This window comes from Bos grunniens, chromosome 10, assembly GCF_055505025.1.
Source record: "Bos grunniens cultivar Pamir isolate PY7600 chromosome 10, Bosgru_T2T1.0, whole genome shotgun sequence".
Taxonomy (NCBI): domain Eukaryota; kingdom Metazoa; phylum Chordata; class Mammalia; order Artiodactyla; family Bovidae; genus Bos; species Bos grunniens.
The window spans coordinates 32,776,397-32,789,008 of record NC_141174.1 but is presented as its reverse complement, the minus strand read 5'-3'; the positions used below and the strand labels follow the sequence as shown (position 1 = coordinate 32,789,008).

The window sequence follows — 12,612 nt, the reverse complement described above, 5'->3', positions numbered from 1 at the left end:
CGCATGGCTAACCTTAGTCCCCATGGTTATAATTGAAGGGAAGTTTCAAGTGATAGATTGGGTAAAGAGTAGAGACTGTGTATCTTGACAGTTGCATCAAACTAGCTGTATCAAAGTATGAATTAAAATCTGACATAGGATTTTGAAAAAAATTCATATTTTCTGGGTTCAGTAAAATTTGGGGTTCACAAAACAAAAAATAAAAAAGAGGACAGTATATCCTCCTTTTGTTCGTTGTTGTATATATTTATGTTTTACCTTTGCAGCCTGAGGAAGAACCTGATCCTGAAGAGAGGGACAACTTCCTCCAACAGCTTTATAAGTTTATGGAAGACAGAGGTATTTTCATGCTTATTATTTAAAAATAGACATTTCTAGGAATTCCCTGACAGTCCAGTGTTTAGGACATGGTGCTTTTGCTGTCATGGGCCCAAGTTCAATCCCTGATCTGGGAACTAGTGCAGCATCATGTCCCCCCAACCCAAAAGGTAGACTTTTTTTTTTTTTTTTTTTTACTGTTTTATGTTCTATGTTTATATATCATTTTTGCTTAAAGCATGGGTATATGGATTTGTATTTTTAGCCTAAGGATCAATTATAGCTGATAATAGTAATTAAGTATTGGGAATAAAGACATCTACTTTATTACTACTACTGTTAGTGCTACTAGTATCTATTTTGAGTACAAATAGATACTACAACTACTAATATCTATTTTGAGTACAAATGTAGAGGAAAAGTAGTTGTAATGTAGTTAAATTTTATCTCCTTGAGACTTATAAAACCAGAAAATATTATAATAATAATTGAGTAATAGAAAGTGAACAATCATAATGTAAATCTATATACCCATTATTTACTAATGCTGTTTTTGTGGCAAGTAATCTAGTCTGACCCTTGGTCTCAACAAATTAAACATAATGGATTAGCTCCTATCTAAATAGAGTAGGATTTCTTCTAATAAAGTTAGAAGAAATAGAGCCTTTATAAATCATAGTTCGTGATATTACATCAGTCCTTGGAAATCCTCAGATACATTGGTCCTAGACATTTTGTGGCCTTCAGAAATGATCCTTCAGATTACTACCAACAGTCTTAACATTTGTGTTAAAGCAGTAAAAATGAAACCATGGCCTAAAATGTGCCCTTTTCATTGTGTGTGTTTTTGCCCAGGCTTCTTGAAGCAGCAGCATTATTGGCTACACCTTGCAGGCCCAAGGTTTGATTCAGTTTTATCCAAATTCAGTGGCAGTTAGAGAGGTGATTTTACTAGTTCTGGAAGTATAATAAATCTAAAGATCACCACAATGCTGTATAAAGAATATAGAGAATATTTTGTGTTGTCTTACCTAATTTGAGCATCTTTAAAATATATACCTCTGATTAATGATATTTGGAAAATTAGAAATTGATAAGCTTTGTTTTCAACTTAGTATTTTCCATTGAAATTAACATTGTATTTTGGCTCTTCAATATTAAAAAGGTACTCCAATCAACAAACCACCTGTTTTGGGCTATAAAGATCTCAACCTCTTCAAGCTCTTCAGACTGGTTTATCATCAAGGTGGATGTGACAGTGTAAGTAAGACTGTAATGAAAATTAAAATTGTCTAGTGTTGGACTGTTATATGTACTTTAGGTAATAAACACATTTTCTTAATGAACATAGAATATTAGTATAAAGATTATTTCCCTTTGCAAACGTTAACAAATAAAAACTTAATTTTCCAGATTGATAGTGGTGCTGTATGGAAGCAAATTTATATGGACCTTGGCATTCCTATTTTGAATTCAGCTGCTTCCTACAATGTAAAAACTGCTTATAGAAAGTAAGTAGTATAGTTTATTCATCAAAGAATACATAATTACAAGGAATATTTTCCATTTAATTTGTTAACAGTTAAATAAGAACACATCAAAGAACATTAAAGTTAGAGAAAGTACATAAAAAGGTTTAGTTTAGTGGATACTGTGATTGAAAGTTCAGTTCAGTTCAGTCGCTCAGTCATGTCTGACTCTTTGCGAACCCATGAATCGCAGCACTCCAGGCCTCCCTGTCCATCACCAACTCCCGGAGTTCACCCAGACTCACATCCATCGAGTCAGTGATGCCATCCAGCCATCTCATCCTCTGTCGTCCCCTTCTCCTCCTGCCCCCAATCGCTCCAGTGCCACAAGTCTGCTTTACTCCATTTTTCATGTTTGGATTTTGTTTTCAAAATTAGAGATACAGGCAGTATCTTTAATTGTCTGAAATTACATGTTATAGAATTGTATCTTTTATAGTGAACAGCCTTCATATTAAAACTATGATAGCTGTGTTCCATTATCACAAGCTCAGATTTTTCAGGAAAGAAATTTTATTTTCTGGTCAGTATTTCTACTATCCTATATAAAACACCAAGAAACCAGTAACAGGAAAAGTACTTTGTATTAAAAGGCTTGAGTTTTACTTTTCAAAAAATATTTGTTTAATATATAGTTCTCAAGTTAAATATAATGACTAATATTTCTTAAAATGAAATATCATTTGTTTAGGTATCTCTATGGTTTTGAGGAGTACTGCCGTTCTGCAAATATTCAGTTCAGAACTATTCACCACCATGAACCAAAAGTAAAAGAGGAAAAAAAAGACTTAGAAGAATCCATGGAAGAGGCTCCAAAAGTAGATCAAGAAATGCCTTTAGTAGAAGTGAAGAGTGAACCTGAGGAAAATATTGATTCAAACAGTGAAAGTGAAAGAGAAGAAGTAGAATTAAAATCTCCAAGGGTGAGTACTTAATACTAATTTTATCTATTTTTTTAAGCATTATTTTAGTCTTTTTAATATGGGCGGTTTCAGATATATACAAAAATACTCCTATGAACCTAGTTTATTTTGTAGTATTTAGTTATGCTTCAGCCAGGCTAGCTTCACTCCCTTTCTCTAAATATATCACATATTATTTCTTTTACCTTAAAAACCATTCCTTCTCTTGTTCTCTATTTATATCTGTTCAAGCCATTCTCAAGTGAGGTCAGTCTCAAATATTCACTTCCTTTGAGTCTTTTACTAACGTGTCACCTCACTGAAGCAAATCCTGGTCAAGCATGTCTGCTCAGTCACTGAGTCGTGTCCAACTCTTTGTGATCTCATGTTTAGGTCTGCCAGGGTCCTCCTGGGTATCTTCCTCCTCCAGGGTATCTTCCCAACCCAGGGATCAAACCAGCATCTCCTCCTTTGACAGGTGTATTCTTTTACCACTGAGCCACCTGGGAAGCCCCTATCCTGTTGAATCCCTCTAATGTTGCTTTGTCTGTAATTTACTTATTTATTCTGTTTATTATTTATTGTTTCTTTTACCATACTCTGGACTAGAATCACACTCCACAACAGCAGGGATTAGTGTTATTCCATTCATTCAGAGATCCCAGGCATCTAGAATAGTGCCTTGCACATATTAAGGACTTACTAGATGGTTGAGTGAATGAATCTCCTGTTTATAATACCTGTGTCCTCAGCCAGGTGGGATCTTTGCTTTCTCTTTACTTACTCCACAACACACTGTACAGCTCTTGTGGCAGTTTTTCATGCCCTGCCTTCTTTCCTAGTCACATGCATCCTGGTTTTATCTTCTAACTCTGCTCTTCCTCTCCATTAATATATAATTCAAGTCAGGAATTGTCACCCACTGTATTGATCATTGTCTGATGATGTCTACACAGTAGGTTTTATCAAATTTTAGAAGTAGAAAAAAAAATTTACCACATTGTGAAAGGAGTTCAGTTATTGTAATCAGATTAGATCAGATCAGTCGCTCAGTCGAGTTCAACTCTTTGCGGCCCCATGAATCGCAGCACGCCAGGCCTCCCTGTCCATCACCAACTCCCAGAGTTCACTGAGACTCACGTCCATCGAGTCAGTGATGCCATCCAGCCATCTCATCCTCTGTCGTCCCCTTCTCCTCACCCCCAATCCCTCCCAGCATCAGAGTCTTTTCCAATGAGTCAACTCTTCACATGAGGTGGCCAAAGTACTGGAGTTTCAGCTTTAGCATCATTCCTTCCAAAGAACACCCAGGACTGATCTCCTTCAGAATGGACTGGTTGGATCTCCTTGCAGTCCAAGGGACTCTCAAGAGTCTTCTCCAACACCACAGTTCAAAAGCATCAATTCTTCGGTGCTCAGCCTTCTTCACAGTCCAACTCTCACATCCATACATGACCACAGGAAAAACCATAGCCTAGACTAGACGAACCTTTGTTGGCAAAGTAATGTCTCTGATTTTGAATATGCTATCTAGGTTGGTCATAACTTTCCTTCCAAGGAGTAAGCGTCTTTTAATTTCATGGCTGCAGTCACCATCTGCAGTGATTTTGGAGCCCAAAAAAATAAAGTCTGACACTGTTTCCCCGTCTATTTCCCATGAAGTGATGGGACCAGATGCCATGATCTTCGTTTTCTGAATGTTTTAATGTTTCTGAGCTTTAAGCCAGCTTTTTCACTCTCCACTTTCACTTTCATCAAGAGGCTTTTGAGTTCCTCTTCACTTTCTGCCATAAGGGTGGTGTCATCTGCATAACTGAGGTGATTGATATTTCTCCTGGCAATCTTGATTCCAGCTTGTGTTTCTTCCAGCCCAGCTTTTCTCATGCTGTACTCTGCATATAAGTTAAATAAGCAGGGTGACAATATACAGCCTTGACGTACTCCTTTTCCTATTTGGAACCAGTCTGTTGTTCCATGTCCAGTTCTAACTGTTGCTTCCTGACCTGCATACAAATTTCTCAAGAGGCAGGTCAGGTGTTCTGGTATTCCCATCTCTTTCAGAATTTCCCACAGTTTATTGTGATCCACACAGTCAAAGGCTTTGGCATAGTCAATAAAGCAGAAATAGATGTTTTTCTGGAACTCTCTTGCTTTCTCCATGATCCAGCAGATGTTGGCAATTTGATCTCTGGTTCCTCTGCCTTTTCTAAAACCAGCTTGAACATCTGGAAGTTCACGGTTCACATATTGCTGAAGCCTGGCTTGGAGAATCTTGAGCATGACTTTACTAGCGTGTGAGATGAGAGCAATTGTTCGGTAGTTTGAGCATTCTTTGGCATTGCCTTTCTTTGGGATTGGAATGAAAACTGACCTTTTCCAGTCCTGTGGCCACTGCTGAGTTTTCCAAATTTGCTGGCATATTGAGTGCAGCACTTTCACAGCATTATCTTTCAGGATTTGGAATAGCTCAACTGGAATTCCATCACCTCCACTAGCTTTGTTCATAGTGATGCTTTCTAAGGCCCACTTGACTTCACATTCCAGGATGTCTGGCTCTAGGTCAGTGATCACACCATCATGATTATCTGGGTCATGAAGATCTTTTTTGTACTGTTCTTATGTGTGTTCTTGCCATCTCTTCTTAATATCTTCTGCTTCTGTTAGGTCCATACCATTTCTGTCCTTTATTGTGCCCATCTTTGCATGAAATGTTCCTTGGTATCTCTGATTTTCTTAAAGAGATCCCTAGTCTTTCCCATTCTGTTGTTTTCCTCTATTTCTTTGCATTGATCGCTGAGGAAGGCTTTCTTATCTCTTCTTGCTATTCTTTGGAACTCTGCATTCAGATGTTTATATCTTTCCTTTTCTCCTTTGCTTTTCGCTTCTCTTCTTTTCACAGCTATTTGTAAGTGAAATTGTATTTAATAAAAGACATGACGAAGTCATCTCTTGTATTTGCTCAGAAACCATTTTTTAAAACTGTCCATTTTACTTAGTAAGTGGCACTTTCTGGTGAATTTCATGAAACCTCCAGAGTACTTTGTTTCTTTTCTTAATTTTTAAAGATTATGGTAAAGAAACATGACATTTGTCATCTTAACCATTTTTACATGCACAGTTCAGTGGCATTAACTACATTCATATTGTCTTATAACCATCACCATCATCTATCTCCAAAACTTTTTTCATCTTGGGAAATTGAAACTCGGCCTATTGAAACTCCTCATTCTTCTCTTCCCCAGCCTCTGGTAACCATCAGTCTACTTTATGTCACTATGAGTTTGACTACTCTGGATATCTCATATAAGTGGAATTAGATAGTACTTGTCCTTTTGTGACTGGTTTATTTCATTCAGCAGAAGGTCTTCAAGGTTCATCCATGTATGGATTAGAATTTCCTTCCTTTTTAAGACTGAATAATACCCCATTCTATGTATTGTGGACATACTTGCTTGTCATTACATAAAGAGCTTCCTCATCTTATGTAAAATATCTGCAGACTATTGCATAGTATTGATGTACCATAAATTTGCCTTCCTCAAAATTTTCTCCAGTTTTTTATGATTACAGAAAGTACTGCAGTAAATATACTTACAAAAATGTCCTCCAAATTTATCTAAATATAGAGACTTGTAAAAATGTCCTCCTTATTTATCTGAATACAGACTTCTAAAAATGAGATTTCTGGGACAAAGGTACAAGTTATACAAATTTAAAATTTTATGGATAACAGATGCTTTCATTCATTTACCTACAAATTCTTAAAAGAGTACCTGCCCATGTGCCAGACACTGTTTAGATCTGAGGTTATAGACGTAAGACAAAGACCCTACCCTCATGGAACTTAAGTTCTTTTTTTTCCCCCTACTGTTGATGTTCAAATAGTACATAGTCAGGAACTAGGCAAAACATTTGTTAAACTGAGATAATAATTGTAAAGTATTCTAGTGCTCCCAAAGTTGTTGGCTCTTTTTTTCCCTTTAATCCTCACTTTATTTCAAGTAGGGGGGAATTCTGCCAGTGTGCAGATGTTGACTGGAAGGAGAATTTAGGAGAAAATGAAATGGCTCAACAGTTTCCTGGTCAGTTGAGCATGCAACTAGAGACTGGATAACAGCTGCTGAGGTTTTAACAAGTTACTGCTGGCCTAGTGAGCTGTCTAGATGCAAAGAAATAAGCTCACTTTTCGGGCATTAATACAATTCAGTTATTTTAAAATACAGTGATAATGTAAATTTTATCTTAGTAAACAATAGAGTTAGAGATGAAAGAACTTCCAGAAAATTAAGGGACTGATTTATTTTTCTTATTAACATATCATTGCCACTTAGATAATTCTTAAAAACTTTTATTGTAGTCAAGAAGTATTAAAATGAGATAAAATAATATAGTGAACACAGGAGAAAATTTTTATTTTTCATGTAGTATGTAGCCAGGGGACGTAATAGATTTGGACATAAGTAATTTACACGGGTTGATTTTTTACTTTGAGAGGAAGCAAAAAGTACACAGGAGTTGACGGGTTATCAGTATCATGTCTCAAGCTAGAAAGAAGACTAGTCATTGCCATGATGGTTTAAGAAAAAGATAACATTTTTCTATATTTTTTCCCCTTTGTAGTGATAATTCCTTTAAAGTTTTCATCCTTTCTACTAGGGACGAAGGAGAATTGCTCGAGATGCAAATTCTATTAAAAAGGAAATTGAAGAAGAAAAAACAGAAGACAAATTAAGAGAGAATGATACAGAAAATAAGGATGTAGATGATGACAGTGAAACTGCAGAGAAGAAGGAAAACGAACTACTACTGGGGAGAAAAAATACACCAAAGCAAAAGGAGAAGAAAATTAGAAAGCAGGAGGATTCTGACAAAGACTCAGAGGAAGAGGAAGAGAAAAGCCAAGAGAGGTACATTATCTTACGTTTGTTCTCCAGAAACGCCTGTCTGGGGTGCAGCAGCGCTCTGTTCCTGCTTAGAGGTTCAGGTTTGAGGGAATGCTTTCTTATTGGGACTTCCATTCCTCTTGTCTGATGAAGGTGAGACACATTGTGAAGATGATGTGTATCGCCTTTCGGAATTGGAGAATATACTGGTCGCACCATTTTAATAGCACTTGTGCCCTAAACAGTGGCCTCAAAGAAGGCTGCGCCACCCAGTCAAAAGAAAGGTCCTGCAGTTGACAGCAGGGAAGGGAGCTGGAGAAAAATGGAGGAAGTGGACAAGAGGAAACAGCGACAGCAAAAATTCCATTTTAAAAAAGGTACAATGTGGGAAAGCTAACAAACACATGGGTGCACAGTACTAGCAGATGTTTCTGTGTGTTAGCTTTATCTAAGACAGTTTTCTTTTCCAAGTTATTATATTAGAATAAGTGGCATGCACCCCTGATTCTAGTTTGGAAAATTCATTCTTGCCCCACATCACATTGAATTTTGGCTTTTTAATGTTCATCCTGTTTGCTGTTGAGTGAAAACTGTTGTTTTTTTTTCATGTATTATACACATATGGACTGAATTGACTTAAAAATAACCAGAGATTAGGCAGTCCAGCTAGATCATGGTAATGTCCAACTATGTTTAGTGGCCATTTCTTTATTGTCAAATGGATTTACTAATTTTTAGACACTACTAAAAAATGAATTTTAACTCAGCAACAGCATAACACACTTACTTGTGTAGATGCTCTCCTCCAGTTATTTTTCAATGCTAAATTTTCTAGAAATTTGAGTTATTAGGCAAAATTGAGAAAAGTGGCCTGCTGTTTCCAACTAGTGGCTGACACCCATCTGAAAATTAACCGTTGAAAAAATAACTGCAAAAATAGTAATGATTGGTGAGTGGGAGAGGTAATTTTATGATTCAGCATAAATAGGTACAGGAGCATTCACAGTCACGTGTGAATTAGAATAGTGAGTAAAGAAAGTTCTATAGTGAAATACGATTAGGATTAGGGAAAGTAGGAGGAAATAATTGGAATTGAGTATAATGATAGAGTGTAGTAATTCAAATATTTGGACAGTAAATTTAATAAGGTAAGGTAGACTATTTAAAAAGTAAGGTCTAACTATAGTTTGAAGATTTGTTAAAAATAAGCATCAAAATGTGTATGTTTTATAGTATGTATATAATACACACTATATATATATGCATATATATATATACATACACACCACGTGCTTTAAAAAGCCTTTATAATTGATATGTAAATAGAATATTTATTTTAGAGACATAAAGTTTCACAGACTTGAATATGAAGGACAATATTTCCTTTTATTAAATAAAACTGAATATACAAACAGTCTGTATTCTCATTTAATAGCAGGAATCCTGGAAATAGCCTTTTTTTTTTTTAATCTATAGAGACTTCTGTTTTAAGTAGTTTTTTATGGTGTTTTGAAATTACCTTATCAGAATATAATTGGAAGGTGCCCTTGTAAAGAAAACATTCCCACTGCTAATGAGTTGTCAAAGTTTCTTCATGTTGGGTCCCCCAGTGATCCCTAAAATAATGCCCTGTGTTTATGACAGAAGATAGTAACTCCTCTTAAGGTTTTTAAAACTCCTGTGCCACTAGAGTGATCTTTGATGCAAATCTGTTCTGAATATTTGCTGGGCTAATAAAGAATGTTTGTTTAAAAATATTACAAATACTTGGACCTCCCTATGTGAATCTCCTTTATATATGATTATCAAAACAAAAACTGATGGGAGATGTGTAAAAACAAATAGGAACCGATGTAAGATATGCAAAACCTTCGTTCTTCCGGTGCTATCCCACAGTGATGACAAAACACCTAACACCCAGATGTCTGTTGTTTCTTCGTGAGGGTGGGGAAACCTTTATAAACTAGTTTAAAAGAGTTACTAAGGTAGTTAGCCCTTGTTCATTATTTTTCCCACCAAAAAAGTCTGGGTTAAGAACCACTCTGAATTGAGCAAAAAGTACTAGTCAAGTAGTCAAGACATTTCAGTTGCAGAAAGTTAAAAACTATCTTTAGGTCATTTTCACATACAAGGTGGCGCTTGAATCCTAAAGACTTCTTCAAAGCATGTTGTTGTAATTTTGTTTTATCAAAAGTGATTTATTTGATTCCACATCACCATTAACTGTGATGACTGACTTGCCTTTAAGAAGTACGGATTTACTTTTGGTACAGTGCACCTTGTCATAATAAATCAGTTCCCTACTAAGTAGTCTATGAAAATCTTCTCCTTCTCCTCCTTCTTCTCCTCCTCCACTGACATGTTATGAAGGTAATAATTAGGTTGTGACTCTTCTACATGTTGGATTCTTTTAGCATATATTATTTTGTTTTCCATTAAGTTATCAGTAGCATTATCAGTGTTATAACTTACTGCAGGGAAGAAACTGAAAGCAAATGTGACTCTGAAGGGGAGGAAGATGAGGAAGACACAGAACCCTGCCTAACAGGCACCAAAGTGAAAGTAAAATATGGACGGGGGAAAACGCAGAAGATCTACGAAGCCAGTATTAAAAGCACTGAAATTGATGATGGAGAAGTTTTATACTTGGTACATTACTATGGATGGAATGTCAGGTAAGCAAGAAATGTATTTTCTTATTTTGAAATTTGTTTTTGGTTCAGAAAGATCATTTTTAATGTTTTGAAGAACTAAAGCAAATAGTATATATGCACTTACACAGCACACCTTGCATTTGAATTTTCCAGGACTTTGAACATTCCTACTATTTTACTTCCCATGTCAGTACATCCAGCCAGAGATCACCAGGATCACATCTGTACCTGAACAAACTGGGTTTGCTACTCATCTGCAGTAAGGGAGGACACCTGACTTAGGGAACCATGTGGCATGTCAGTTAGAGGGTGGGTCATGAAAGCTCAGGGTACCACCTTTGGGAGTAGCAACAGCTCAGGGTTCTGTGGAAACATCCTTTAGAGAGCTGGACCCATGGCTCCCAACATTGCAAGTGGTTTTGCTTGTTTACTTATTAAATTTATCAGAAATCAAGCCCGTATCAAGCACTGTAATAGGTTTGAATTGGAAAATTAATAGATAAGAATGTTAGATAAGACTTAGATCTGAGCTTCTGTTAGGTGATTTTAAGAGGGTTTAGGAAATAGGGCTTTGCTCTAGACTGGATGCTGTCAAGAAGCAGAGGATAATTCTGATTGGTTATCTTAATCTTACCTGTAAGAAGGGAAGACTAAACCAAGGTTAATGCTATCTTTGGACTTCCCCCCAATGGCTCAGTGGATAAAGAATCCGTCTGCAATGCAGGAGACACAGGAGATGCAGGTTTGATCCCAGGGCCAGGAAGATCGCAAGGGAAAGGGCAACCCACTCCAGTATTCTTGCCTGGAAAATCATGGACAGAGGAGCTTGGCGGGCTATAGTCCATGGGGGTTGCAAGACTTGGACACAATTTAGAGACTAAACCACCCCCCAACTACCACCACCACCACAATGCTGTCATTGGTAAAGCAGTAGCAGTCTCTCAGGGTATAAAGGATGTTTGGTCATTTTTGTGGCCTGGACAGTGTTCCTGTTTTTTTTTTGTGTTGAGACACAACTGGGAAGTGGTCTTTTTTTTGTCTTGATACATCATGGTCATGCAACAGACCTGTCTGATATTGATGTTCTGTGAAGTTGTTTATGTGCAACAGGAGAACAACATGCCCTAGCTGTGAGGGCCAGGATGGCTCTGTAGCAACAGCAAGGCCCAGCTAATAGTACCAGGCCAGTTGCTGGATGTCAGGGACTACTTTTCTCTCTATTCTTTAGGAAGTTTTGTGTGTTCACTGTATCTGCGGGCCCTGTAGTTGCTTGGAGCCCAGATGTTCCAGAATTTCCCTACATACTCAGTTCCCTCATCTCTGAGTTGGGAAATACAGAGAATCTACTTTGTAGGGATTTTTGTGAGAAGTAGTGCTAATTATATTAACATGAAAATTCATATAGTTAGTGCCTGGCACTTAGTTAAGTGCTCAGCAAACGTTAATTGTTTTCTTTAGTGGGGGCATGTTTGGCTTCTGTCCTCTCACATCATTTTAAAAAGAATATGGATTGACTGAATAGCATATAAAACTTTAAAATTTCTTGCAAATCAAAACCACAATGAGGTACCATCTCACTCCAGTCAGAATGGCTGCTATCAAACAGTCTACAAACAATAAATGCTGGAGAGGGTGTGGAGAAAAGGGAACGCTCTTACACTGTTGGGGGGAATGCAAACTAGTACAGCCACAATGGAGAACAGTGTGGAGATTCCTTTAAGAACTGGAAATGGAACTGCCATACGATCCAGCAATCCCACTTCTGGGCATACAAACTGAGGAAACCAGAATTGAAAGAGACACATGTACCCCAATGTTCATCGCAGCACTGTTTACAATAGCTAGGACATGGAAGCAACCTACATGTTCATCGGCAGACGAATGGATAAGAAAGCTGTGGTACATTTACACAATGAAATATTACTCAGCTCTTAAAAAGAACGCATTTGAGTCAGTTCTAATGAGATGGATGAAACTGGAGCCTATTACAGAGTGAAGTAAGTCAGAAAGAAAAACACCAATACAGTATATTAACACATATATATGGAATTTAGAAAGATGGTAACAACGACCCTATATGCAGGACAGCAAAAAAGACACAGATGTAAAGAACAGACTTTGGACTCTGGGAGAAGGTGAGGATGGGATAATTTGAGAGAAGAGCATTGAAACATGTATATTACCATATGTGAAATAGATGACCATATGTAAAATAGATGACATCGAACCAGTCCAAGTTCGATGCATGAAACAGGGCACTCAAAGCTGGTGCACTGGGATGACCCATAAGGGATGGGATGGGGAGGGAGGTGGGAGTAGGGTTCAG

The 12,612-nt window shown here is 37.1% G+C and overlaps 1 protein-coding gene across 6 annotated transcripts in view; it reads left to right on the top strand.

The window, feature by feature from the left end:
• Window positions 1-12,612, top strand: part of ARID4A (AT-rich interaction domain 4A) — a 61,938-nt gene that overhangs the window by 30,747 nt on the left and 18,579 nt on the right. For all 6 annotated transcript variants that reach the window (XM_086320509.1, XM_086320505.1, XM_086320510.1 and 3 more), the window contains exons 12-17: window positions 267-339; window positions 1,484-1,578; window positions 1,732-1,829; window positions 2,539-2,770; window positions 7,406-7,656; window positions 10,110-10,307. In XM_086320509.1, coding sequence (XP_086176635.1) covers window positions 267-339; window positions 1,484-1,578; window positions 1,732-1,829; window positions 2,539-2,770; window positions 7,406-7,656; window positions 10,110-10,307 — 947 coding nt within the window. The remainder of the gene's footprint in view (window positions 1-266; window positions 340-1,483; window positions 1,579-1,731; window positions 1,830-2,538; window positions 2,771-7,405; window positions 7,657-10,109; window positions 10,308-12,612) is intronic.